General features: G+C 45.9%; 2 protein-coding genes and 1 pseudogene across 2 annotated transcripts in view; 2 read left to right on the forward strand and 1 right to left on the reverse strand.

The window, feature by feature from the left end:
• SYN3 (synapsin III) overlaps positions 1-16,206 on the forward strand; it is a 182,098-nt gene extending 165,892 nt beyond the window's left edge. The window contains exons 4-5 of the mRNA XM_023539233.2: positions 11,751-11,907; positions 14,938-16,206. Of these exons, the coding sequence (XP_023395001.2) occupies positions 11,751-11,907; positions 14,938-15,045 (265 nt within the window). The 3' untranslated portion in view covers positions 15,046-16,206. The remainder of the gene's footprint in view (positions 1-11,750; positions 11,908-14,937) is intronic.
• Positions 16,207-19,302: 3,096 nt separating this feature from the next.
• Positions 19,303-21,189, forward strand: LOC111748032 (uncharacterized; annotated as a pseudogene).
• Positions 21,190-21,572: 383 nt separating this feature from the next.
• TIMP3 (TIMP metallopeptidase inhibitor 3) overlaps positions 21,573-27,535 on the reverse strand; it is a 64,751-nt gene continuing 58,788 nt past the window's right edge. The window contains exons 3-5 of the mRNA XM_003405321.4: positions 24,557-24,668; positions 23,748-23,869; positions 21,573-21,928 (exon numbers count right to left, since the gene is read on the reverse strand). Coding sequence (XP_003405369.1) covers positions 21,731-21,928; positions 23,748-23,869; positions 24,557-24,668 — 432 coding nt within the window. The 3' untranslated portion in view covers positions 21,573-21,730. The remainder of the gene's footprint in view (positions 21,929-23,747; positions 23,870-24,556; positions 24,669-27,535) is intronic.

The following is a 27,535-nucleotide window of genomic DNA, read 5'->3' on the forward strand; positions in this document are numbered from 1 at the left end:
CTGTCAACTTCGGGAGCATGGAAACCCTTTAGATATTTAGATTTCTTTCCCACTGTTTCCTCGTGATAGGAATCCACTCACAGGTGCCTTGCAAGAAAGGCCTACTGATCCTCCTCGAAAAATCAGCCATTAAAAACCCTGTGGAGCGCGATTCTACTCTGACACAGATGGGGTTGCCATGAGGTGGAATTGACTTGACAGCAACTGGTTTGATTCCCTGGGGGGCACTAACAGCTAAGCACTTGGTTGCTAACCAAAAGGTTGGTAGTTCGAGTTCATCCAGAGGTGCCTCAGAAGAAAGGCCTGTCAGTCTGCTTCTGAAAAACTAGCCATTGAAAACCCTGGGAGCACAGCTCTATTCTGATACATGTATAGTTGCTGTGAGTCACAGTGGACTTGACACTAGTTTGGATTTTAGTTTTTCTCTTGATGCCTTTTTTGGCTTGTTTTGCTGGTTTGCACAGTTCCCTTGGTTCCCTCCATGAGCCCCCCAGATTCGGTGCCTGAGGCTGAATTTTCAGAGCTGAAGTGAGGTGGAAAAGGATTGTAGGGAGGGTAGAAACTGAAGCAAGAACTGAAGTCTATCTGCTGAATGTCAGAAAGTCCATAATCTTCACTGGCTTTGCTGGGATAGACCTAAGCGTGATAGTCCAGCCTGTGACCAATATCAGCATGCTTGTCACCCTTTGTCAACTTGGCTTTAATTGGGAAACAGGGAACAGTTATGAAATAGTGTCAAGCAGCCAAGAGCAATGAGGCTTCAGCTCATTAATTCAGGTCCCAGGGAAAGCTCAGCCAAGGTCTCTTCTTGACACCGCAGGCTTCTGCATATTTGAGGGAATTAGTACTTCTCAGATGGTGAAAATCACTCAGCCTTCAGCCTCCTGCCTCTTGATGCTGCCGGAAGCACCCTGTAATCCTCCAGCAAAACATCACCTGTCTCCCCTTCACCAGGTAATTATAGGTTGTCCTCCATTTCCTCTTGAGTGTCTACAGCCCCTTTAGAGAAAGACCCGGGATTAGCAGCCCAAATAATATAGCTCATGTTAAGTCTAAAGCGGAAATAACAAGAAAACCCAGGTACAGCCTCCAGCCCGGATATGCTGGCTTTTGTGGGACTGAAGATCTTTTCACCCATGCAGGAAATACACAGGGCTTTGACCCAGTGGGACTATGGAGACAGAAGGGAGGCAGGAAGGGGTCCATGAGGGTGACTGGAATTTCCTTCCCAATCTCATCTCTTTCTGCCACCTCATCATACCTTATACACCAGCCATGGAACCAATTGCAAACTTTGCTAGTTCCTCCCAATATCAGTCAGAGCAATGTTGCTGGCAAGTGACACACTCCATTCAAACTAGCTTAAGCAAAAAAGGGAACTTAGTAGCTCATAGGAGGGAAGGCTTGGTGATTGACTTCCAAAAACTAGACAATGAAAACCTTAGGGATCACAACAGAACGTTGTCTGACTTGCTTACTTTGGACATGTCATCAGGAGAGATCAATCATTGGAGTAGGGCATCATGTTTGGTGAAGCAGAGGGCCAGCAAGGGTGGGGGAGGTCCCCGTGAGATGAGTGGACTCGAACATGCTGGTGATCGTGAAGATGATGCAGGACTGGGCAGTATTTTGTTCTGCTGTATGTAAGGCCACTGTGAGTCAGAATGGACTCAGTGGGCAGTTATCTATCTATTTCACTATCTATCATATATCTATTTATCTATCATCTATCTAGTTACCTACTTACCTATCTATTAACCTGCCTACCTACCTACCTGCCCACCCACCCACCCACCCGTTCATATAATTTGGAAGATAAAGGTGGTTCTAGTTTCAAACTCAGTAGGATTCATGGCTCAAATAATGTTAACAGGGCTTTTGTATTCCTCCTGTCTCTTTCCCAGCTATCACTTCTACTGCAGATGAGTTCCCCCGCCTAGTAAGAATTGGCCTCCAGGAGCCCCAGTTTGTGTCGCTTTGACTTAGCTAGCCACTTCTCTCTCCCAGTGCTCATATACAAAATCCAGGAGAAGGATTCTGATGGGGCCGTCTTATATCAGAGGCTCAATCCCTAAACCTATTACTGTCTAGAGAAATGTAGTTAGAGAGGATTTTCTCGTGGACTCCATTTCCCCAAAAAAGGAGGATGCTGAGCACAGTGATCCAGCCCAGTCTACTAATCCCCAGCTGAAAGGTCTGTCTATTCAGTAGCAGGTGCCATCCCCTCTACCTGGATACCTGGGCTGCCCTCAGAACCCTGCCCACATGACAACTCCCTGCCTTTCTTTCAAGACCCAAATTTTCTGGCATATAGTCTCCCCCGTTGACCCCCAAGCAAAGTTGAATACACTTTTCTTTTGGTCACTTTTGTACTTTGTACATGCTTCTGTTATTTCACTTGCTCATCTATTTGTTCATTAGCTGGTCTTTAGTGTACACCTAAAAAGCCCTGGTGGAGCAACAGTTAAGCTCTAGGCTGCTAACCAAAAGTTGACAGTTGAAACTCACCCAGTGGGTCCATGGGAGAAAGACCTGATGATCACTCCTGTAAAGATTACACCTAGAAAAGCCTGTGGGGCAGCTCTACTCTGTCACATGGAGTCACTATGACATGACAGCATCCAGCAACTACAACAACAGTGCACACCTACTATGGTCTAAGACTTGAATTGCATTCAAGTCCCCCCGCGCTATGAGTTTGGTGAAAACATGGATCGTGTCCCAAGCATCTCTGGACCTCTACCCTCTACTGGATGATTGGTCTACTGTCTGGGCTCAATAGCTGGTGGCAGCCACATCCTCGGATGTAAGGGGTAACATGCAGGATGTGGTGGTTCCCCAGCTGGAGAGAGCACTGGGGTGCTGGGTGAGAAGGGATAAACTACATGCCACAGGTCATCCAGCTCAAATCAGTCATTTCTCTGTACCTGTTGCAGATTGAATTGTGTTCCCCAAAAATGTGTGTCAACTTGGCTAGGCCATGATTTCCAGTACTGTGTAGTTGTCGTCCATGTTGTGATCTGATATATTTATCCTATGTGTTGTAAATCCTAATCTCTGTGATGTTAATGAGTCAGGATTAGAGGCAGTTATAATAATGAGGCAGGATGCAATCTACAGCATTAGGTTGTATCTTGAGTCAATCTCTTTTGAGATATGAAAGAGAGAAGCCAGCTGAGAGGAGTGGGACCTCATGCCACCAAGAAAGAAGCACCAGCAGTGAAGTGCACCCTTTGGACCCAGGGTGCCTGTGCTAAGAAGCTCCTAGACCAGGGGAAGATTGATGACAAGGACCTTCCCGCAGAGCCAACAGAGAGAACAAGACTTCTCCTGGAGCTGGTGCACTGAATTTGGACTTCTAGCCTCCTAAGCTGTGAGAGAATAAACTTCTGTTTGTTAAAGCCATCCACAAGTGGTATTTCTATTATAGCAGCACTAGATAACTAAGCACCCTTTGCAAGCCCCTCGTCCCCAGCCTGTCAGGAAGGACCTGTGCATTCTCTGAAGCAGTGAGTGGCAGGTGTCTGCATTGGAACTGTAACACAGGCCTGGTTTGCCCTGACATGGAAAGTGTTTATCTTTCACATATTGGGTCTGAGAATCTTAAGTAATGGGATCCAGCTTGAACCCATGGGGTTAAAAACTTCTTGGTGTGATGCTAACATATCTCCGGGAATATGGAACCTGTTACGTTTCAAGGTGGCCTCATAGTTATTGGCTACTTTGGCCTTCAGTCCTAGTTGTTTTCTGTAGGGCCCCGAGGAAAGAGGTCTCATCTCCTTTCCAGTAGCCTTTACACTTCATGTTCATTCATGTATTCATTCATTCATACCTGTATTCATTAACTCATTCATTTAAAAATATTGTTAAGGACTATTTTGTCCAAGACAGACAAGGTCTCTGTTCTTATGTAGCTGACATCTTAGAGGGACAGATAATAAGCAACTAAACAAAGAAACAGGAGAAATAAAATTGTGACGAGACCTATGAAGAAAATGAAATAGGGCACTATGAAGATTGGGGCAAATTTCAATACAGTGAGCAGGAAAGATGTCTTTGAGGATATGAGTTTTGAGCTGCTGATGAGTGATGTTGGTGTCTTTGGTGGTTCAGTGGTAGAATTCTCATCTTCCATGCAGGAAACCCAGGTTCCATTCTCAGCCAATGCACTTCAACCACAGCCACTACCCGCTACCACCATAGAGGCTTGCATGTTGCTATGATGCTGAAGAGGTTTCAGTGAAGCTTCCAGATTAGGAAGGAAGGTCTGGTGATCTACTTCTGAAAATCAGCTAATGAAAATGCTATGAATCATGATTGTCCAATCAGTAACTAATTATCGGGATGGTGCAGAACCGGCAGCATTTTCTTTCGTTGTATATGGGGTCGTCAGTGAGTCGGGGGCCAACTTGATGGCTGCTAACAATAACTGATGAGTGAGTGGTGAGAATGTGTCACCCATGCACATTTTGGGAGAAGAACATCCAGGCAGAGGGATTAGAGGAACAGAAGGTGGTAAGTGTGGCTGGAGTGGAGGTGAGATGGGGCAGAAAGGTAGAAAATGAGGATGGAGAGGTAGACAGGGGTTAGCCTGTCTCTTTGGCCTTGAAGCTCTGGTAAGGAGCTTAGAATCCGTTGCCTGAGAAATGGAGGACTTTGGAGGATTTTAAGCGGAGGAACGATTTAAAATTTTGAAAAAGCACTTTGCATACAGAATCTCGAGGTAGATTTCCAAGTCCTTACAACAGAGAGGATTTCTTTTATATCAAAGAACCAGAAAGAGCCGGACTTAGAGGTGAGTTTTAGAGGCCCTAGGAGTCCCTGGCTGGTGCAAACAGTTAAGTGCTCAGCTACTAACCAAATGGTGGAGGTTCTAATACACCCAGCGGTGCCTCAGAAGGAAGGCCCAGCAATCTACTTCCAAAAAAATCCACCATTGAAAGCTCTATGGAGCACAGTTCTACTGTGACACACATGGGATCACTGTGAGTTGGAATCAACTCAAAGGAAACTGCTGAGTTTTGGTTTTTTTTGCTTTTTTTTTTTTTTTTTTTTTTTACGGGCTCTGGAGAGAGAGTGCCGTAATATCTAGGACTGGAGTAGAACATCCCAAGACAGGCCATGGGATACCCCTCTTAGGAGGTGGTCTTGAAGGATACCTTCTTTTTCTAGACAGCCAGATCCTTTTTTTTTTTCCCTGTCTGAGTCCCTCTTAGGAGTTCTTCGCAAACAATGACAAACTAGGAGGCTAGCCAGCATGAGACCTCTTAAGTGTTTCCTCCTGGAGCACAGTGCAGTGATCCCTCTTGAGACCCGGAATTTGCTGTTCCCAGGGACGGAAGCCACACTGCCTGGAGGAGCAGAGGTTTCCTTGTAAGAAGGGAGCCCGGAGAACCCTGAGCATCAGAGCAGGGAGAGAAATTGCAAGGGGAGGGACAGATAGATTTGACTCTGAATGAATTGAAACTATATTACCTTTTTTTTAAAAAACATACAACCAAAAATACTATATATTTTATCTTTCATACATGTTTGAAGCGTGAATCTGTGGAAATGCCACTTGTAGGGCCAAGCCGGCGTTCCCATCATAACGTCATATGCTTCGAGAGCCCTTCTGATGATGGAATTTTAATTAAAGTGCACTGGAAGCAGTTTCAGTGTTTGTTCCTCCTCCCCTGCCCTCCCCATGCCTGGGCTGAATGTTGAGAGGGGTGGGACTTTGTATCCCTGGCAGAATGATGGCTGTTCTGGTTTGCCAGGGCCTGGCCACTGTAGGCATGTTTGGAGGCCTGTGTCTCTGGACCCAGCAGGGGTTGGGGATGCTTGATAGATGATGTGGGCCAGGCATGCACCTTTCTCTCCTCCACTCCAGACTCAGGCTGTGGACCCCAGCAGGCCCTGCCCAGGGCTTCCCATTCCCAGGGCTCCCCGAGGCCACCTCTGTCTTCCCAACTGCGGGATTGACCTTAGCTAGACCCTCTGTTCCCTTTCAGGGGCGGTACCTGTCCAACACCTACAATGTGTGTGTGTTCTTCCCTACAACATCGCACTTAACCCTTATAACAACCGCCTGAAAGAACTAATCCTAACCTACAGGAGAGTACACAATCATCAAGGAGCCCTGGTGGTACAAACAGTTACTCCCTCGGCTGCTAACAAAAGGGCTAGTGGTTTTGAATCTACCCTGCAGCTCTGAGGGAGAAAGATCTGGCAATCTACTTCCGTGAAGAGTACAGCCAAAAAAAACCCTATGGGGCAATTCTACTTTGTCACGTGAAGTTGCTATGAGTTGAAATTGGCTCAATAACACTTAACAAAAAAAAAAAAACAAACCCACTGCCGCTGAGTCAATTCCAACTCGTAACAACCCTATAGGACAGAGTAGAACTGCCCCATAGAGTTTCCAAGGAGCTCCTGTTGGATTCAAACTGTCGACCTTTTGGTTAGCAGCTATAGCTCTTAACCACTATGCCACCAGGGTTTTCTAACAAAAACAACATAGCCATAAAAATAAAAGGCAAACAAGCAACTAATGAAAACAATTGCCACAAATAGGGCAGATAAAGGAACCTGTAACCCATTGCCATTGAGTTGATTCTGACCAATAGTGACCCTATAGGACAGAGTAGTACTGCCCCTTAGGGTTTCCTAGGCTGTAATCTTTATAGGAGCAGATTACCAGGTCTTTTCTCCCACGGAGTGGTTGGTCGGTTCGAACCTCAACCTGTCTTTCAGTTAGCAGTAGAGCGCTTTACCACTGTGCCACCAGGACTCTTTAGACAAAAGGACAGCCTCTTAATCTACAGAGCTCACATAAATAAGGAAGTAGCAAATTCCCCTTTTAAAAAATGGGGAAAGATGTGAGAAGAATTTTGCAGAAAAGAAGATACAAATGGTTAATAAAAAGTGTTCAATTTCAGTAGAATCAGTGAAGTGCAAACTAAAACAACAGTGAGGTGCAGGGTATCTTTTGGGGGAGTTGCTTATTAAATTAAAGAAATATATTTTTTAAAAATGCAAGGATACTGGCCATGACATGGATGAACCTTGAAAACATTCTGCTAAGTGAAATAAGACAGATGCAAAAGGATAAATATTGTATGACCCCAAGTCCTTGAGCTATCTAGAATAGGCAAATGCCGAGAGACAGAAAGTAGAGGCTCCCAGGAGCTGGTGGAGGGGAGAACGGGAGTTACTGCTTAAGGGGTACAGAGTTTCTGCTTGGGGTGATGAAAAAGTTGTAGAAGTAGATCATGTTGAAGGTTGTACATTGTGAAAGTAATGCCATTGAATCCTACACTTAAAATAGTTAAAGTAGTAAATTTTATGTTATATATATTTTAATACAATTGAAAAAAAAAAAAAAAGACTGAGTTGTGATTAGTGTTAATGCTCCGGGTTGATTTTTTTTTTTCCCCATTCTTTGAAAGTAATGATCCAAAGTCTATGGTATCTATAGTCCTTTTCTCTTAACCCAGAACACTGCATTCCTTGACTATGTGAGATGACAGCGGTTGCTGTCATTTGGAAGAAATTTCAAGGATAAGAATTCAGACCTGGGTAAACATTTTAGGAGCTGAACGGAACATTCTGTTCCATAAACACATCTTAAGCATCTGCACCAGGTCAAACTCTGATGACCAGAACACAGCTCTGGTTTTCAAAGAATCCAGTCTAGTGGAGGAGAGAAAAAATAATAATAATAATGCAGTGCTGGTGAGGCTGTAGTGAAATGGACACTCAGATACTGTCTTAGGCTGGGTTCTCTAGAGACACAAAACCAGTAAAGAGTAAAAATATGTATATAGAGAGATTTATATCAAGGAAATGGCTCACATGGTTGTGAACCATTTGTGGCTGGAACTCCCCAAGTCTGTGAATCAAGATAGAGGTTTCTCTTGATTCATGTAGCCAAAGGGGCTTGCAAACCCAAGGTTGGCAGGTCAGAGAGCAGGGCTCTTGCTCACAGGCTGTGAAGACTGATGAATCCCAAGATCAGCAGGCAAGACCGCAGGTAAGCTGCTAGCTCAAATTCCAAGAACCGGAGGTCGGACGAACAGGAGGCAGCTGCAGGATCCAGAAAGAGCAAAAGCCCCAGAGCCTCGCCAGAATGCCCACTTATATTTGGATGCAGGCCACACGCCTGAGGAAACTCCCTGTCAACTGATTGGCAAGTCACTGCAGATTCCATCATGGAGGTGATCACATAGTAAATCTCAACAGGGAAGTGATCACAACGTTATACGACTGCCAAAACATTGAGAATCATGGCTCAGTCAAGTTGACACACAATCTTAACCATAGATACACAGCAGGGGAAGTGTAAAGGAGGATGGCCTTTCTGGACAGGGTTTGGTGTTATGTGTTAAGTAAGTTTGGCCGAATAATCCCACTTCTTGGAATCTAAAGAAAATAGTTTAAAAGTGAAGGCATCATTGTGCAAAGATATACCTGTGAGAAATATTGGAAATAACCTGATTAATAAGTAGTAGATGATTTTTTGAATTAATATACTATGTCCATTCAGTGGACTATTATGTAGCCATTAGAAATTGTATTTTTGAAGATATTTTAATGGTAAGGGAAATGCTTATATGGGAAACAACAAAAATTATAATTAATAGAGAGTATGAAATAAGTTACAAGTATGAATGTATATTAAAGACATTAAAATAGATAACTGGATCATAATGGGCATATAAAGAAATAAGTAGAAAGATTAACTGGGATTTTCTCTGAGTTGTAGAGTTACGGGTAATTTTCCTTTGTGTTTTCCAAGTTTTTTTTTTTTTTTTAACACATTGAACATACATTACTTTTAAAATCAGATAAAAGCATGAAAATGGCTAGATTTCAAGTTGTTGTTAGCTGCCAATGTTGTTGTTAGGTCCCCAACTCATGGCAACCCCACACACAACAGAGTGAAGTGCTGCCTGGTCCTTTGCCATCCCCATGATTGGTTGCATATTGTGCCAGTGTGTTCCATAGGTTTTTCATTGGCCAATTTTCTCGGAAGTAGATCTCAAGGTCTTTTTTCTTTGCCTGTCTTAGTCTGGAAGCTCCCCTGAAACCTGTTCAGCATTATATTTTAAGCGAGTACTCCCTTACCGTTTATTAGATTCCTACCAGAAACACATGAGCCTGCCTCCCTCCCTCCTTCCCTCCCTCCCTCCCTTCCTCCCTTCCTTCCTTCCTTCCTGTCTTTTGACGTAATTGGCAGGCACAGTGCAGCACAGAGAACACAGAACAGAAAGAGAGAGGAGAGGCCTGGGTACCACCTCCTGCTCAGCCACAGTTTTGCTGGGTGACTTTGGATATGTCACTGCCTTTCTATGGGCCTCAGCTTCCCCTCTGTAAAATACACTGGGAAACCCTGGTGGCGTAGTGGTTAAGTGCTATGGCTGCTAACCAAAGGGCCGGCAGTTCGAATCCGCCAAGTGCTCCTTGGAAGCTCTATGGGGCAGCTCTACTCTGTCCTATAGGGTTGCTATGAGTCGGAATTGACTCCACGGCACTGGGTTTTTTAAAATACACCGGTGGCACAGTTTCATCTCTAAGAATGGAGTACAGACATAGGTATAATAGCTCCAAGATTCTAACATTAATGCTAACCACAGAGTGATATGATACTGTTCCCACAAGCACACTGTCAATCATACACATGAAAAGGATGTCACTGTCTAAGTGGCCGCTTGGGACAAGTTACAGTTTAGCCAGGGAGACCCTTGCCGTTTCATGTGAGGATAAGGAGGTGTATGTTCATGAACATCATTCATTCCTTCGATGCATATTCGTTACGTCCCCGCGCAGTGATGAGCACTGGGGTGTGTAATGATGCTCAAGCTAATCACACCCTTTTTTTTTTCTCTTCGCTGGGAGCAAATTCCTTCCCTTTGAGAGTTATTTTAACTTATATCTGAATTCTTTTAAAAGACACTATTTGTTTGAAGCTAAGATTCTGGCTTTGAATGAGCCAAATGGATCATGCCATTTCAGGTGAAGATTTCGTGTCTAGTGTGAGGCTGATTTTCTCATGTGATTTAGAAGTGAGGAATGCCGAAGTAGTTTCATCCTTAGCAGTGCACATGAAACAATGCATGTGATGGTCTGAGAAGCAGATGGACTTAGAGCCAGATGACCTGAGTTTGGATGTGGCTCTCTTGCCTCCTGGCTTTGTGATTCAGGGAAGTTCATGACTTCTCTGAGCTGCTGTGTTCTCATCCATAAAATGGGGGCAGAGTGTGACCTCTGTCCAGGGCTGTTTGTGAGCATTCATCAGAATCATAGCTACAGAGGGGTCTTGCAAAGAGGCTGAAATGTTGTTGGCCACCCCATTGGTATTCTTGCTGCTTTCTAGAGGTTGCTACTTAAAAGGGACGGGACATGTTTGAAATACACAGGAGGGAAGCCATGTAGCATGGTGGTTGAGAGCTCAGGCCATGTGGCTAAACAGGCCTGGCCCTGCCACTTTCCTGCAGCATGACTTCGAATAAGCGACTTTATCTCTCTGAACCTTAGTCTCCTTACCTGTAAATTGGGTTAATAGTAGTAGTACCCACCTCTTGGGGTGCATTCATGGGTCCCTGGGCAATGCAAACAGTTAAGCGCTCAGTAGCTAACTGAAAGGTTGGTGGTTCGAATCTACCCAAAGGCACCTCTGAAGAAAGACCTGGCATTCTGCTTCTGAAAGGTCACAGCCATGAAAATCCTATGGAACTCGGTTTTACTCTGAAACACATGGGGTTGCCATGAGTCAGAGTCAACTCGATGACAACTGGTTTGATTTTTGTTTTTGTTTTGTTTTTGCTTAGGGTGCATTCAGGATAGTGGCCAGTGCTTAGTAAATCTCAGTAGATCCACTAGATATTTGATACATTTTTTTTCTGATTGCAAATGAGATATATGTTCAATACAGAGAAAATTCAAGCATAGAAGAAAGTGTAAGGTGTTTTCAGTCTTGTTATTTTATGGGTGAGTAGCTATAATCTTAAGGAGTCTTGGCGGTGCAGTCCTTAAGCGCTCAGCTGCTAACTGAAAGGTTGATGGTTTGAACCCACCCAGTGGCTCCATGGGAGAAAGACCTGGCGATCTGCTCCTGTAAAGACTACAAAAAAAAACCAAAAAAACCCAAACCCATTGCCATCAAGTCAATTCCAACTCATAGTGACCCTGACCCTATAGGGCAGAGTAGAACTGCCCCATATGGTGTCCAAGAAGCAGCTGGTGAATTTGAACTCCCAACCTTTTGGTTAGCAGACTAAAGCTTAGCCAATGTGTCACTAGGGCTCCACCGTATAGAGTTTACAGCCTGGGAAGCCCTATGGGGCACTTCTACTCTGTCCTTTAGGGTCCCTATGAGTCGGAATCGACTCAATGAAACGGGTTCGGGTGGTGCAACGATTAAGTGCTCAGCTGCTAACTGAAAGCTTGGTGGTTTCAACCCACCCAGCACCTCTGTGGGAGAAAGACCTGACAATCTGCTCCCATAAAGATTACAGCCAAAAAAACCCTATGGGGCAATTCTACTCTGGCACTTGGGGAAACTGACTCAATGGCACCCAGCAGTAACAACAACAGCTGTAATTTGCATCTGGCCCTCCTCATCTACATACCCACCCTATTCTTACACCAAGGAGCCCCCTGCAGGCAGCAACCACACTATCCCCAGGCCCACATGGGGGAGTGGGGGTGGTGCTCCATCCATGCACTGGTGTGGTAAGTAACACTACTGTCTACCCCTCTCTTGGCAGGTCCTTCAAGCCAGACTTCATCCTGGTGCGCCAGCACGCCTACAGCATGGCCCTGGGCGAAGATTACCGCAGCCTGGTCATCGGCCTCCAGTATGGAGGGCTGCCCGCTGTCAACTCCCTCTACTCCGTCTACAACTTCTGCAGCAAGCCCTGGGTGGTAGGTGACAGGCCAGCTGACCTGGAAGGGCCTGCAAGGGAGTGGGTGCTCTCCCAGCCCTACAACAGGCCCGTCCGTCAGCATAGAAGCCTCAGTAGTGAGAAGAGTCTTGTTTAAGCAACTGAGCAAGCAACTTGGATCTCGGGCCCCATCCTTGTCAGCGCTGACTAACAAAGATTATACAATAACAAAGATTATACAGTAAATGGTGATAACTATTATTGTCCCAGTGCCTGGAGCAAGGCCTGTGCACAGTTGGCACTCAATAGTCGTTGAAGGAATACATGCATTAGATCAATAGATATGGCTTGCTTTTCACCATTATTACCACGGCTCTGGTCTTCTCATTCTTCCCTAACTGAGCTTTTTGGTCCATGCTATCTGAGGTTGAAGTGTCACTGGACGGGGTCTTAGATAGTATTAACTCATCCCTTTTGTTTTCCCACATAGTCATCCGTAATGGTAGCAACCAAAACAAAAAAAAAAAGCCCTTTGCCATCAAGTTGATTCTGACTCATAGTGACCATATAGGGCAGAGTCCAACTTCCTCACAGGGTTTCTAAGGCCGACATCTTTATGGAAGCAGACTTCCACATCTTTCTCCCACAGAGCAGCTGGTGGGGTCAAACTACTGACATTTTGGTTAGCAGCTGAGTGTTTTAATCACTGTGCCACGAGGGCTCCTTGTGGTGGTAGCGGCTACCATTTATCAGCGCTGTATGCTGTGCTGAGTCCTTAACATGCATATTTTATTTAATCCTCAGAACTAGCCTGAGGAGTAAGATTGTAAGCACCTCTACTGTAAGGATGAGGAAGCTGAGGCTGACCTTACTTGGCTAGTAGTAAGTAGGGGAGCTGGGCCTCTTCAAAACTCATGTTCTTAATTATGGAACTGCTCTCCTTCTCTGAGGCCAGTTTCCTTACCTGTAAAATGAGCAGATCTCTCCCTCCATCATTTCTCATATTTTTGAGTTGCCTCGAGCCCTCCAAGTTGAGTTCAGGTTGTAATACACCTGCAGGCTCTACTCAGAGTGTTTATAGGCCGGTGATGGAGTCCCCGAGTGGCACAAATGGTTAAGTGCTAGACTACTAACCAAAAGGTTGGTGATTCAGACCCATCCAAAGGCACTTGGAAAGTAAGGCCTGGTGAACTGCTTCTGAAAGGTCACAGCCTTAAAAATCGACTCCACAGCAACCAACAACACTGGCCTGATACAGAAAATTCCTAAGGTACCTCCACCCCTCTCTGGGGCCTTAGCATTGAGTTATACGCAAGTCAGCCTGGCACAAGACTTGGTGTCTGTTCTAACCATTGGGCATTTACATTAGGCCACAAATTGCAGCTTGCTCCTTCTTCATGATCAGAATCTAACTTGCTCTCCCCTGCTTATGTCCACCAGCAGCTCCCCTTCACCATCTGGGTGAATTCCAAGCTCATTGGTCTGACCTTTAAGGCTTCTAGTGGTCTGTGAGGAATTACCTCCAGCCTCGTGTCTTATTACTCCCTGCACCTAAGGCCACAACCAAGGCAGTGCTGAGTGCCTGCAGCGCACCCAGTCTCTCCATACCCCTGGGGTGCCCTTCCTCCTTTTCTATGATATCTGCTCCAGGGGACCTCCTGACCCCCACATTGTCCCTTGTCCAGGTCCCATAACCCCCATTCTTCCCTCCAGCAAGGCTTTCGTATCTCCTTCATCTATTGTAGTCCATCTTTCCACAAGACCAGGCTGGCCATGTCCAGTTTGTTGTCCCAACATTAAAGCTCAGCGCCAGGCACAAAGTGAGCTCCTAAGGATGCTGAGTGGTGTGGGGCGGGGGGAGGTGAAGAAGAAATTGAGTCTGGGGCCTGCCTTTTAGGAGCTACCATCTAGCTCTGAGACAATACCTACCTCTGTGGCAAAACGAGGAGCCCCGGTGGCCCAACAGTTAAGCTCTTGGCTGCTAACTGAAAGGTTGGTGGTTCAAACCTACCCAGTGGCTCCATGGATAAAAGACCTGAAGATCTACTTCCATAAAGATTACAGCAAAGAAAACCCTGTGGGGCAGTTCTGCTCTGTCACATGGGATGGCTATAAGTTGGAATCGACTCAGTGGCACCCAACAATAAAAAACAACAATGGTAAAACTAAAACCAGTTACTGGTGAGTCAGTTCCAATTGATGGCAACCCTATAGGTGTCAGAGTAGAACTGTGCTCCATAGGGTTTTCAATAACTGGTTTTTTGGAAGTAGATTGCCAAGCCTTTCTTCTTAGGGGCCATTGGGTGGACTCGACCTCCAACCTTTCAGTTAGCACCCCAGCTTATTAACCACTTGCACCCCATGGGGACCTAGAAAAAGGAAGTCATGCAAAAGGAGCACCTGCAGCCAAGGCAAGCTTATTGAAGGGGATGCAACTTGAGCTGTGAGAAATGGATGGGGTTGTAAAAGTAGATAAAATATTTATTATTAATAATAATAATAGCTAACATTTGAGTGCTTCTACAAACAGCCACTGGTCATAACACATTGTATGTTGAATCTTTACAACAATCCTATGGGGTAGGACCTCTTAGTATGTCCAACTTACACATGAGGAAACTGAGACTCAGAAACCTAAAATGACTTCGCAGTGTTGCACAGTAAGTGGCAGAGCAGAAGTTTGAACCCAGGGAGGCTGGATCCAGAGCCCGAGCCGGGAGCCAAGACGTGAAACTGCCTCTCTAGAAAGAAGAGCATTGTAGGGCTAGGAGCAGAGCACAAAAGTCAGCAGTGGATGAAGAACTTGCATTAAATGCTGAGGACACAGTAAATGGTCCCTGAATGCAGTTGAGCTGAGCTCAGTGGGCTTGGCAGGAATGGAGGGGTTGGTGTAGCTAGATGATGGAGATAGTGAATGATCAGCCAAAGGTTCTGGCCTTTATTCTTTAGGCAGGGAGCAGCCACTGTAGGCAGTCAGAACAGTCAGATGCTCGAGGCCTGGGGACAGAGTGGGAGGTTTCACTATACTGGATAGCAATGCTGACCAATGCTCTCTCCTTTTCTCTCCTAGTTCTCTCAGCTTATTAAGATCTTCCATTTCCTGGGTCCTGAGAAGTTCCCGCTTGTGGAGCAGACATTTTTCCCCAACCATAAGCCAATGGTAAGTGCCCTTGTTTGATTCTGCTTATCCTTGCAATGAGGGAGCGAACACAGATGTTGATGTTCTTTGGGTGGAAGAGGTGGGGTCAAAGGCATGCCCCAACCACCTTGGACCTAAGGAAGAGTGGTGATATTCTGTGGGATGCCTGGGTTTTCTAGGGAAAGAGTTCTCCAGGTGAAATTTCTGGTAGTTGTGCCAGTGCTAATGATGGACAGCATTCCTTGCAGCTGTGGGAATGGTTGGCAAATCAGAGGACAACTTGAGCTGGCAGAGGTAGACACTGGATATTGAAGCCAGAGGTTAATAATAAAGATAAAAGCTGTTTCAGATGTGGGATGTTATTTCACTTGAGCCCCATTCAGGACCTGGTTCAATGTGTCTTTTTCAATAAAATCAGGAATATTTTATTTGCACTGATTATCAAAGGGCAGTTTCCTTGTGTGTTCTTTATGCCTTCCAGCTTTGGAGTACACCTGAGGTCATCTCTACAAAGTGGTTTTGGCTTAACTCAGAGTATGTGGCATAGCTTCCCATTGGGAGAAGGCCTGGAGGGGAGAGGTTAACATTTTTTTGAACGGGGTCGAGAGCTATCTATCTTGCAGCTGGAACAAGCTGGGATGGAGGAGTCCTGGAAGCTGCTCATAGCATGCCTGTGTGTGTGGTTGGTGATCTTCTTAAACTAGTCAGAGCAATGCAGGGCTGTGGCCCCATGCTTGGCCTTGTGGGAAATGTGAGTCTCAGGGAACAGGACAGTTAATAGGGTGCGTTATAGTCCCCGCTCGGGACCATGGGCTGTTAGTGGAATCCGAGGCTCAGGCTGCTGAGTAGAATAGCCCTCTTGGGAGACACAAGACTTCAGGCTCTGGTGGGAGCAGCCTGACCAGCAGAGAGGTTTTCCCTTGGTTATCTTTCCTTCTACCCTATGCAGTGAGAGTCATGGGAACCAGGATGTGCTGGTTTGGATAAGAAGGGCAGGTAGAGCACAGCCTGTTCTGATAAAGTGTAAACACCACAGAGAAAATTCAGGTTCTATCATCAAACTGGCCTGGGTTTGAATCCCAGTTCTGCCTGTTTACTAGGTTCTATCTTGTGCAATTGGGCAATGGAGTCCCTGGGTGGTGCAAATGGTTAACGTGCTTAACTGCTATCTGAACGGTGCGAGGTTCAAGCCCCCCGAGAAGTGCCTCAGATCTACTTCCAAAAAATCAGCCATTGAAAACCGTAAGGAGCACAGTTCTAGTCTGACACATGGGGTTGCCCTGAGTCGGAGTCCACTCCATGGCAACTGGTGGTGGCGGTGGACCTTGGGTAACAAGAAACCTGTCCATGAGTCTCAGCTTTCTCAGTTGAAAGGCATGGATTGTAGTGGAACCACCTCATCAGGTTGTTGAGATTTAATGTGATAACGTGTTTAAAGCACTGTGCCCTGGCATATGCTAGGTGCTCAAAGTGTGTTGTTGTTGTTGTTAGGTGCCGTTAATTTTCAACTCATAGTGACCCCATGTGACAGACTAGAAACTACCCCATAGGGTTTCCTAGGCTGTAATCTTTACAGAAGGAGCCCTGGTGGTGCAGTGGTTAAGCACTTGGGTGCTCACTGAAAGGTCGGTGGTTTAAACCCACCAGCTGCTCCACAGGAAGAAGATGTGGCAGTCTGCGCGCATAAAGATCACACCCTTGGAAACCCTATGGGGCAGTTCTACTCTGTACTATAGGGTCACTATGAGTCAGACTCAACTTGATGGCATTGAGTCTGGTTTTGGTTTTGATAATCTTTATAGAAACACACTGCCAGGTCTTTCGACCATGGAGCCGCTGGGTGAGTTCAAACCACCACCCCTTTGGTTAACAGCCAAGTGTTTAACCATTGTGCCACCACAGCCCCTTGCTCAAAGTGTAGTAGTTTTAAAATAGGGGTAAAAACTGTATCTTAAAATACAGCCAACAGTGTGATGAAAGTCGGACAACGGGTCTGCAGCCAACCCAGTCAATTGAGGGTGACAGGCCCAGCTGTGAACTCTGGGAAAGGGTCACCAGCTTTAATGGGGCCTCGTGAGTTCCTGGCCTTCCCAACCAGACCAAACTGAACTTGAAATGTCAGGCAGGCCACTGGCGTCAACATATGATGTTTGCAGGCCTCCCTTCCACCTCCGCAAGGTTGGTACTCTTTGGAAGAAAAACGAGCAAAGCTGTTAGGGCCCCATTTCAGGAGTACCTGTACCACCAATAAATGATTAACCAGCTACCTAGTTGCTGTTATCCATTCTTACTCATGGTGACCCCGTGTGTGTCAGAGCAGAACTACGTTCCATAGGGTTTTCAATGGTTGATTTTTCAGAAGTAGATTGCCGGGCCTTTCTTCCAAGGTGCCTCTGGATGGACTCGAACCCCCAACCTTACAGTTAGTAGCCAAGAGCATGAACTGTTTGCATGACTCAGGGACTGTAGAGATCCAGATCCCATAGAACCAGGGAGAACCCTGGGCTCAGAATCAGGGAGCAAGGTCAGGGTCAGATTAGCAGCCAGGAGATCTAGGATACCTCTCCTGAAATTCTTCCTGCCCCAGGAAAGGACTAGGACAGGGTGGGAATTAGTTTGCACTACCTATGGAGTTTTTTATGGAGTAGATCAAGGAAGAGGTCTGGATCCAGGGCAGGCAGGCCGGGCTTACAGGTTCTCCTCTGTCTATAAATCCCCCAACAGCCATCAGGACACAACAAGGCAAAAGACAGGTGTGTGATAGAAATAAAACCACTTTACTGTTTAGAATAAAGGACACTATAAAAAGTGAACATTATGCAACATTATAAGACAATATACATTCACGGAATATAAAATTCATAAATAACATGGAGGAAAACTGTAAACAGTGCTACAAAATTTCGCAACAAATACATTCCTTCCAGACAGGATTTTCTCTGGTTGGTTTCTCTCCATCACTTCTAGGTTTCAGGACAGCAGACTGGCTAAAGGGAGAGGTGGGGGGCACAGGAGAATCAGAGAAACCCCTACCCCCAAAGCATGAACTGTTCTCTAAGTTCTCCCTCTTCTTTCACCTCCAAAGAGCAAATTTGGAAGCTCTTGATAACCACTTTCCCATACACACACATCATTTTGTTTTGCTTTTGCCATCAGAATTTTAAAGCGTTTCTCTCAGATAAAAATACTCTAGTCATAGCTTTACTTTAAGTAGCCAGAAGCCAAATACTTGCATGCTGTCTTGGGGTAATCCACATTGGTGATAGTCACGCATCAAATAAGGGGAAGGGCTGGAGCAGGAGAGAGTACTATCTCTCAGAGGCCTCAGTATCTCCAAGACAGAGATATTCCAATAAGCCATTTGTTTCTTCTCTTGCTCAAGCACCGATATGGAAAATGGTGTTCCTGGGCTACAGCTCAACAGCCAGGATGAAGTTCTAGGCCCCAGTAAGAACAGATAGGAGCCTCCCAGAGTTACCTACCCTGGCCAGATGGAAGCTCTGTACTGAGAGGTGAGAGCATAGGTGCAGGACTTCCATGATTGGGAGGCAGAAGAGATGGCCAAAGGAGGCAAAAAGATCTTGGAATCAGCTCTCATGGCCCTCCTTGGATTTTAGGAGAAATCATGGCTTCCCCATTGAGTGGGCAAAAGGTCCAGGAGAAAGGCAATGACAGTGACCAGCAGACTGCCCAGGGCCAGTTGCCACAGGGCAAGGACATGAATGTACTTCCTATTTTCTTCCTCTTCCTTCCTACTCTAGAAACCACTGGAAGTCCTACAGGGAGGTGGCTGGAGGAGTCTGGGGTGCCGGTTCCCTTCTAGTTCCCCCGACTTGCCAGTCTAGCTGCCTGCACAGTAGAAGTATTTTACCCTCCGTTCCACTGTAGAATTTGATTCAGGAAAATGGCGGCATGTGGGTTTAATTTTTTCTTTTAAACACAATGTATACATATTACAGCCTACACATGACACAAGATTTAGCAAAATAAAATATCCATGATATGATTGAAATACTGAAGTGTCTCAGCTACATAAATGATTTTAAATTATACAGTAAGTGAACAGGTGAAATAAACAAAGCTATAGCTTATAGAAAGCTCAAAAACCACCCTCCGACATCTCTCTGCAAAGGACCCTTCTTTGCCCGGGACTGCCCTTCTCACTAGGGCCTGGCAGATGGGACTGTGGTTCCACTGACTTTGCTGCTCTGCAGGGAAGCTTTTGGTGGCTCATGCTCAGGCCTCACCCCAAGTCCCTCCTTGTGTGACAGGCGATGACCCTACCAGGGACCAAAAATGGCCAAATGCCGCATAGAAGAGATGCCGCTGCCCCCTTATGGAGGGCACTTGTGCGGGTTGGGTCAGGGGCTCCACTTCATGAGACTTTTGAGGTTGAAATAAAGATAAACCCAAAACACCAAGTCTAGGCTCATGGCTTAAAAACCACTGGCCGGCCGGCTGACAGTTCTTTCCACTCAAGCTGCCCCACCAAGGGGGCCGCGTCTTCCATTTTCCCTCTGCCAAATGGCACAACCACAAGGTGAAAGCTACAAGGTAATGAAATCAATCCCAAGGAAACCCAAGCCTGCGCTGTCGTCCCCCTTTGGGGGTTCTGCCTAACACCATGCTTGGGCATCTCATGTATGTGTGTGTGTGTGTGTTCGTGTGTGTGTGTGTTAAGACACTACAATGTGTTGTCTACTTCTTTTTTCCTCCTGTTTCAACTGGCAGCTCTGTTTGCTAGGGTGGAATGAACTGAAGATACAAACACTAATAAAAATGGACAGGATAAATACCCATAATCTTAAAAGAGAAAGCTAGAGCAATCATGTTAAATGTCACCATCCTACCATGCCCACCTCTGTAAAATATACATTATCCCCTACTCTCAGCATTTCACTTTCGACACTAAAACTTAGAATAATTTTATTTAATAGGAGAATTTATATTATAGTTTTATTTTAAAAAACAACACAACAAAAACCCTTAGAGGATTGCAGCCGGGCTGCCCCAGTGACCACCAATCTTAACTCCATGAGGTGAGGCCCTCAGAAGTGACTTTCCTGCACAGTGAGCTGGGTGAAGGGCAGCAAGGTGTCCCCAGAGCCCAGAAGAGGTGGTCGTCTAGCCAGGGGGACTGCAGCTTTCCCCCTATGCCCAGGCCTCTGACTCACACCACACATCTCTCATCTGAGCCAACCCAGGAAGGCAGTTAAGTGAAGGCCCCCAAACATGAAGCAGGAGGAAAGGAGAAGGACAGAGGTCAGGTGACCCCAGCTGAGGGTATGCAGAATTTCAAATTTTAACTACAATGAAAAAAATGTCAACTTGGAATGTCATGATTCTCTTCAAAAAGCAACAATAATAAAATAGAAGAGGAGACACAATTGGCGTGTTTAATAGCATTGAACAGAATTCTGTGTCCTGTAAGAAAATTAGTTCATGTCCCCATATGGGTATATGCAAATGTGTATACAAACAAATTCCCCTAGGTGAGCTAAAAATTACTTTGGAGATAGTATTCTCTATCCAAATCTACTTGGCTAATATCTGTGGATAGTGTCTGGTGTGTATATTTCTCCAATTTACATAAAGGCAAGCTTTCTGCCAAGTTGACCAAAAGGCTTCCCAGGAGCAAATCTTGTGGGAGGCAGGGAGAAGACAGACATTCATCTCAGTCTTTCACCTGAGCTTTTGTACAAAACCCAGTTACCATCAAGTCAATTCCAACTCATGGAGACCCCATGTGTATACAGTAGAACCGTACTCCATAGGGTTTTCAAGGCTGGGACCTTTTGAAAGCAAATTGCCAGGCCTTTCTTCCAGGGTTCCTCTGGATGGGTTTGAACCACCAATCTTTCGGTTAGTAGTTGAGTGTCCAACTGTCTGCGCCATCCAGGAACTCCAAAGGCTTTTTTACAAGGCAGGCAAATTGCCTCCTGACCTCTGGCAGATGTTTAAGTCTTCACCAACTAAGAAAATTCTGTTCTTCTGGCCTGGCCACTTACCTCAGACTCAGAAACATGGTGCCCCTGATCCCGCCATCTGGTCAACTCCAGCATCTCTGGGCTGGGGGAATTGTGTGTGTCCTGTGTCATCTCAGACCCTCTCTTGCAGTCTCTTCTTCCCCTTTCTCACTCCTATCTGCAGACACAGGCACAGCCTGGTTGGGACATGCAGTAGCATCTCCTCAGTGTATAAAACCCTCCATGTGCCTTCAGTCTATCTGCTTGCTGCCCTTGACTGACCCTGAAACAATTGGCCTTTTAGCAACTTCCTTGTCTGTGTCCTTTATGTACGGGGGCAGAGGAGAAGAGGAAAGGGAGGAGGGTCTGGGAGATGGGGAGCTGGGGAAGAAGAAAGAGGGGCAGGATTACAATGCCCAAATGGGGTAGTTTCTCAATTTTTGTTTTCCTAAAAAAATATAGATTATATTTTCACGAAGAAGAGAAGTATATGTTCCTCTTTCTTTCTGGCATGGCATCAAAAATTCCCAGGTAGAAATGGGTGATGTCCAAACCAAAAAGAAGGGGTAGAATGAGGCTGGGAGAATGATTCCAAAAAACTCCGTATGACAGCATAGAATTTTCTTTAAGTGTTCGAAGTGCTAAATTTGCAAGAAAACAGGCACTAATTTCATTGTCATCATCATTTGGGAAGAGTTAGTGTCCGAGGGAAGCTCAGCCAGGAAGGGAGGGAGGTGAGGTGGGGCAGGGCCTGGTGCTCAGGGGTCTGTGGCATTGGTAACACTTTTGTCCGGAGGGGCCCATCCTCGGTACCAGCTGCAGTAGCCACCCTTCTGCTGGATGCAGGCATAATGTTTGGACTGGTAGCCAGAGTGGCCGAAGCTGGATAGCATGTCGGTCCAGAGACACTCGTTCTTGGCGGACACAAAGCAAGGCAGGTAGTAGCAGGACTTGATCTGTAATTAGAGAATAGCCAACAGTTGGTGGATTCTGCCATGGAGGAGGGACCCACGGAGGGGTGGGGCTGATGCTTGCTGTAGTCTGGATTCAGAACCTGGGATAATGGTAGGGGAATTCCCAGCCACAGCAATCCCTCAGTAGTGATAACAATCTAATTAATAATGTTGTTTTCCTGAGACCAGAAGAACTAGATAGTGCCCAGCTACCACCACTGACTGATCTGACTGGGGGCTCAATAGATTATCTTGGTTAGAATGAGAGAAAAATACAGAACAAAACTCAAATTCTTAAAAATGGCCAGGGTAACTGGACCACCTGAGACCAGAGGACTCCCTGAGACTGTTGCCCTGAGGCGCTCTTTAAACCTTGAACCAAAACTATCCAGAGATCACCTTCTAACAGAAATGCAGAGTGACCCACAAAATAAAGGATATTGCCCATTAGATTGGTGCTCTACTAAAAAAAAAAAAAACCCTATATGACTCCAAAAGGTCAACATTTAATCCAAAGCAAAGATGAGAAGATAAAAGGGCAGGGAAACTAGAGTACTAAAAATGGAGCAACCAGAACATAATTCATGAGAATGCTGACACATTGTGAAAAACGTAACTCATGTCATTGATCAATTTGTATGGAAACTGTCAAAGGGGAACCTAACTTGCTGTGTCAACTTTCACCAAAATCACAATAAAATATTATTTAAAATATAACAGTGCTGTTAGTTGCTGCCAACTCGTGGGAGAATCTTATACATAACAGAAGGAAACGTTGCCTAGTCTTCATGATCTTTGATATGTTTGAGCTGATTGTTGAAGACTATTGTGTCAGTCCATTTCATTGATGGTTTCCCTCATTTTTGCTGACCCTCTACTTTAACAGGATGTCCTTTTCTGGGGATTGGTTTTTCCTGATGACATGTCCAAAGTAAGCAAGACAAAGTGTCGCCGTCCTTGAGCACTTTTTAAGAATGTATCTGACATTCTACGAAGTGCTTTGCCATTATTTCCTTTGGTTCACACAACAGTTTTATCTCCCTTTTACAGATGAGGAAGTAAGTAACTTGTTCTGGGTCACACAGTCAGTAAGTGGCTTTTCCCTCTCAAATGATAACAAGCAAGGATGGGAATTCTCAGCTGTTCCAGGGAATTGAGGAATTAGAAAGATGAAAGCATAAGCTTTGGAGCCGAGCTGCCCTGGGTTGAAAATCAGACTCCAGAACCTGTGTGACCTAAGGCAAGTTACTTAAGCTCTCTGAGCCTCCATTTCCTCATCTGCAAAATGGGGATAATAATAGTAACTAACACTGCATGGGGTTGCTGTGAGGGTTAAGTGGGAGAATGGCCCAACTCCTTCCCACAGCAGGAAGAAGCCTGTGCTGTGGTGGCCCTGTGTGTGGGTCAATAGGTTGGGCCTAGTTGGAAAGTGACATTCTCTAGTCTCCAGCATCAGCAGTCCTGTGCCTGCTTGCTGCTGGGGCAGGGGCCATCGATGAGTCAGCTGCCAGGGTGACCCCGTTTGCAACAGCTTGGCAGGGCCTGCCGGCTGTAAGGATCCTGTACCTGCTATAGCCTTGCACTGCTGGGAGGGACCAGGGATGCTAGAGAGCCCTGCACTATGCTAAGTGCGCAGCATGGAGGCAGCAGATGCCAGCAGAAAGGCATTCTTCCCTGGCCTGCTTCATCGCTCACCCCAGGCAACATTCCTAATGCTTACACATCCCAGCCCTGCAGAGGGCTAGCACCTGGTACAGCTAAAGCTGATGTTGCCAGGGGCTACAGCCAGCTTCTCCCCATCACCCCCTCCCCCAGGGCTCACCTTGCAGTTACAGCCCAGATGATACCGATAATTCAGCCCCTTGCGCTGGGAGAGGGTGAGCTGGTCCCATCTCTCCACAAAGTTGCACAGCCCTGTATATACCTTGCCATCATAGACACGACCTAGAAGAAGAAAGAGGACAAGGAAAGAGTTATTTTGTCCAGAGGACAGCCAGAAGGAAAAGAATTCACACCTATTGGGTACCCACCTTAGGCCAGGTACTGTGCTAAGTACTTTTCAGACCGATAATCCTATTTCATCCTCCCCAAAACCACTTAAGACAGACTGCAGCCCCATTTTCCAGGTGAGGGAAATAAAGATCAGAGGGATTAAGCAGTTTACTGAAGGTCCCAAGTTCACTGAGTACTGGAGCTGGGACTACAGTTCAACTTTTCACTTCCCTCATCAAAGCTTGTTGGGAGTTTTTTGGGCTTTGGATTTGGGTTTGTTTTTTGCTTTGCTACTACCCTAAAGGTGGAAACCTTTAAAGGGTAGACCTAACAGGTTGGCTGGGAGGTAGAGAGGAACAGGTATTTATAATCCCTCTTTATTTATGGTAAAGCTGAAAAACTGCAAAATTAGGAGATTCCCCCTGCAGGGTCAGGGGCGGAGCTGAGGTTAAGCCTAGCCTAAGTGTTGGAGCCTCAAGCTCTTGCAACTGTTAGGTGCTAGGTGCTCCTCACCACCCACTGACAGATGGCTAATGTCCTCAGGATGTTGTGAGTCTTCTACCCCTTCTCCATCCTTCCGAGGTGAAGGAACAATGGCCTTGGCCAGATGTTGGCTTAGACGCTAGAGTTGGATGTTACCTGTCAGCAGGTACTGGTACTTGTTGACCTCCAGCTTAAGGCCACAGAGACTTTCGGAAGCTTCCGTGTAGATGTATTGTACATGGGGCATCTTGCTGAAGCCTCGGTACATCTGTGGGCAGAAGGAATGACATGAGAACAGGACCAGGGCCAGCAAGCATGTCGTCATCTGTCTTAGGGAATGCGGTTCCCTTCATCGGCCAGTGTGTAGCCAGTCACCGACCTACGCACTCGAAGGTCCCCATCACTTCAGATAAGGTCACTTGCTCTCTTCTTTCCAGAGCCACACCTTCCCACAGAAACATTTCCATCCAGCTCGTCACATCTTCTATGCCAACTCCCCCACAACACTCTTCCAGGTACACACTTTTCTCAAATCCCAACACCTTTTCAGAAACCCAAAGAAGTTGCTGGGAAGGGGTCTTGCTGGCCTTGTCAACCCCAGGACCTGAGCTGCAAGAGGGCAGTCAGCCCGGCATTCTCATGACATTTCCCAGGAGTCTCACTCACACTCCCCCTCGTGGTATCCTCACAAGAACCCTGAGAGCTAGGTGTCATTGTCTCTACTTCACAGATGAGGAAACTGACAGCAATTCTGTGTGGCTGGCAGAAAGTGCACTCAGGCCAGGGAGGCATCATGTTTTTATTCTTCTCGGCATTGGTGAAAGCACTTTATGCCAGATGAAGCAGAGAAAATGCATACAAAATTCATAGATTTTTAAACAAAGTGCTTCATGGTTATTAAGTCAAACCACATGAAATTGATGATCTGGGGCCATTTTGATCTACAAAATCAGCAATTTCATAATCTAATAGGGTGATTCTCCACCAGAGGCAATTTTGCCCCCCAGGAGACATTTGGCACTATCTGGAGACATTTTTGGTTGTCACAGCTGGAGGAAGCTACTAGAATCTAGTGGGTAGAAGCCAGGAATGCTACTGAACATCCTACACAGCACAGGATAGCCCCCACAACACAGATTAAATGTCAATAGTACTGAGGTTGAAAAAGTGTGCTCTAATAATTAATGTAACCCATTGAATCCCCATGACAGCCCTATGAGGTAGGAACTATTATCCGCATTTTACGGATGAGGAGCCTGAACCACGGGCAGATTAAGTAGCTTGTCTAAGGTCACGCAATCAGTAAATGGCAGAGCTAGGATTCAAGTGGGGGAATCTGGCTTCAGAGCCCATGCTCATAACCAATATCCTATGCTCTGTTCCACCAGAGCCTTGGAAGCTCATGACCAATGGCCTCGGAAACAGACAAATGCCATTTCCATTTATGGCTCCTGTATGAGTGTGTACTCAGAGCTGCTGGAGTGATCATTATAGAAGCTGAGCCCACTTAGTAACTCCAGGTCAAGTGCATGAGTATTATGTGGGCAGGGATCTGTTGAGACAACTCTGTTGTGTGAGCCAGCAGGAGGGATGGGGGCACCGAGGTGTTGCCCAACCCAATTACCCTCCAGTTCTCAGTGTTCATAGGCCCCGGACTGTCGGTGGTCTCTGGGTTTGTTCCAAGGGTTTATAATAGGACAATGTCTCCACTTTAGTTCTTGGCATGCGTTATTAATTTACAGATGGTAATTAATAAAAAGCCAGACATCACTTCACTGGTGTCTCATCTAAATGCCTCCCTTTTGGCTGATGGGTTTTTTTTTCCCCCCTCTTCATCATCTTTTAAATGGTGACTGGCTGATGGGGGTAGGTGGTCCGCTAGGCCCCTAACCGGCATAAAGCATTCCCTTGGCCCTGCAGAGTTTGGGAGCCTCTGCCTGGTGTAAGCGGAATGCTGTTCTAATGGACTCGCCTGCAGATGGTTCCAATTTACCTGGTCTCCCTTCTTAACAACCCCCCTGCCCCCCGCCCCTTGCCAGCTGAACAAGGAAAGGCAGCCAAACCCTGCAGGAAGTGCTCTCCACACTCAGCTTTAAATTCTGTCTCAGGGGAGCGGGGGCGTGTCCAGTCATACCCCTCACTCCCACCATGTTGGATGGCACCTCGCGGGTTCTGACAGGAACCATGTTTCAAAGGGCTGCTGTGTGCACGTCATCAAGTGTGGCCTTCGAAGAACGTCCCCTACACTGACTCCTGGTGCAGAGCAACTTCTCATCTTCGTGTTTTTAGCAAATGCCTCAACTGAGTGCTCGCTCTGGGTCTTTTGGGCCTGCTCTATTGGAACAGAGTTTTCAGAACACATTCTACGTCATTCCTTCCCCTTTATCTCCTCTCTGCTTTATGGATGAGAACCAAACCCTGTTTAGAGTAGAGAAACTGGAACTGGTCAGTAAGAACTCGATTCATTGAAATCAATTGGCATCACTGCTGCTTTAGAGCTTGAAGGAAGCTTTATTTTAATATTGCTTCTGACGCTTTCGCACTGAATCAAAATGTTAAAACATGAGAGATGACTGAGTCTAACCAATACAGCGCTACATTTTAGGATCAATTCTGAAAATAGCAATAAGGTAAAGGTATGATAAAGGTTGAGGTCCCTGGGTGGCACAAACAGTTTAAGCTTGGCTACTAAACAGAAGGTTGGCAGTTTGTATCTACCCAGTGACACTGCATAAGAAAGGCCTGGCAAGCTACTTCCACAAGATTATACCCATTGAAAATCTTAAGGAGTAAATTTCTACTATAACATACTCCAAGACTTGGAAGTTGACTTGATTGCAACAGTTTTTTTTTTTTTTTTCTTAATTGTAAAGGTAGATTTTATTTTGTGGTCTTTTCTTTACAACAATTCTATCTTGAGCTAAATATTGATCCTAAAAGTATCATTAGATCTGCAGTCATAGAGTTCTCAAATTGGTGTGACAAATTTAGAAAGGTTATAAGGAGCCCTGGGTGGCACAATGGTTAAATCAATGGACTGCTGACCAAAAGGTCAGAAGTTCAAAACTATCAGCGGTTCTGTGGAAGAAAGATGTGGCAGTCTGCTTCCACAGAGATTTACAGCCTTAGAAAGCT

This window comes from Loxodonta africana, chromosome 4, assembly GCF_030014295.1.
Source record: "Loxodonta africana isolate mLoxAfr1 chromosome 4, mLoxAfr1.hap2, whole genome shotgun sequence".
Classification (NCBI taxonomy): Eukaryota; Metazoa; Chordata; class Mammalia; order Proboscidea; family Elephantidae; genus Loxodonta; species Loxodonta africana.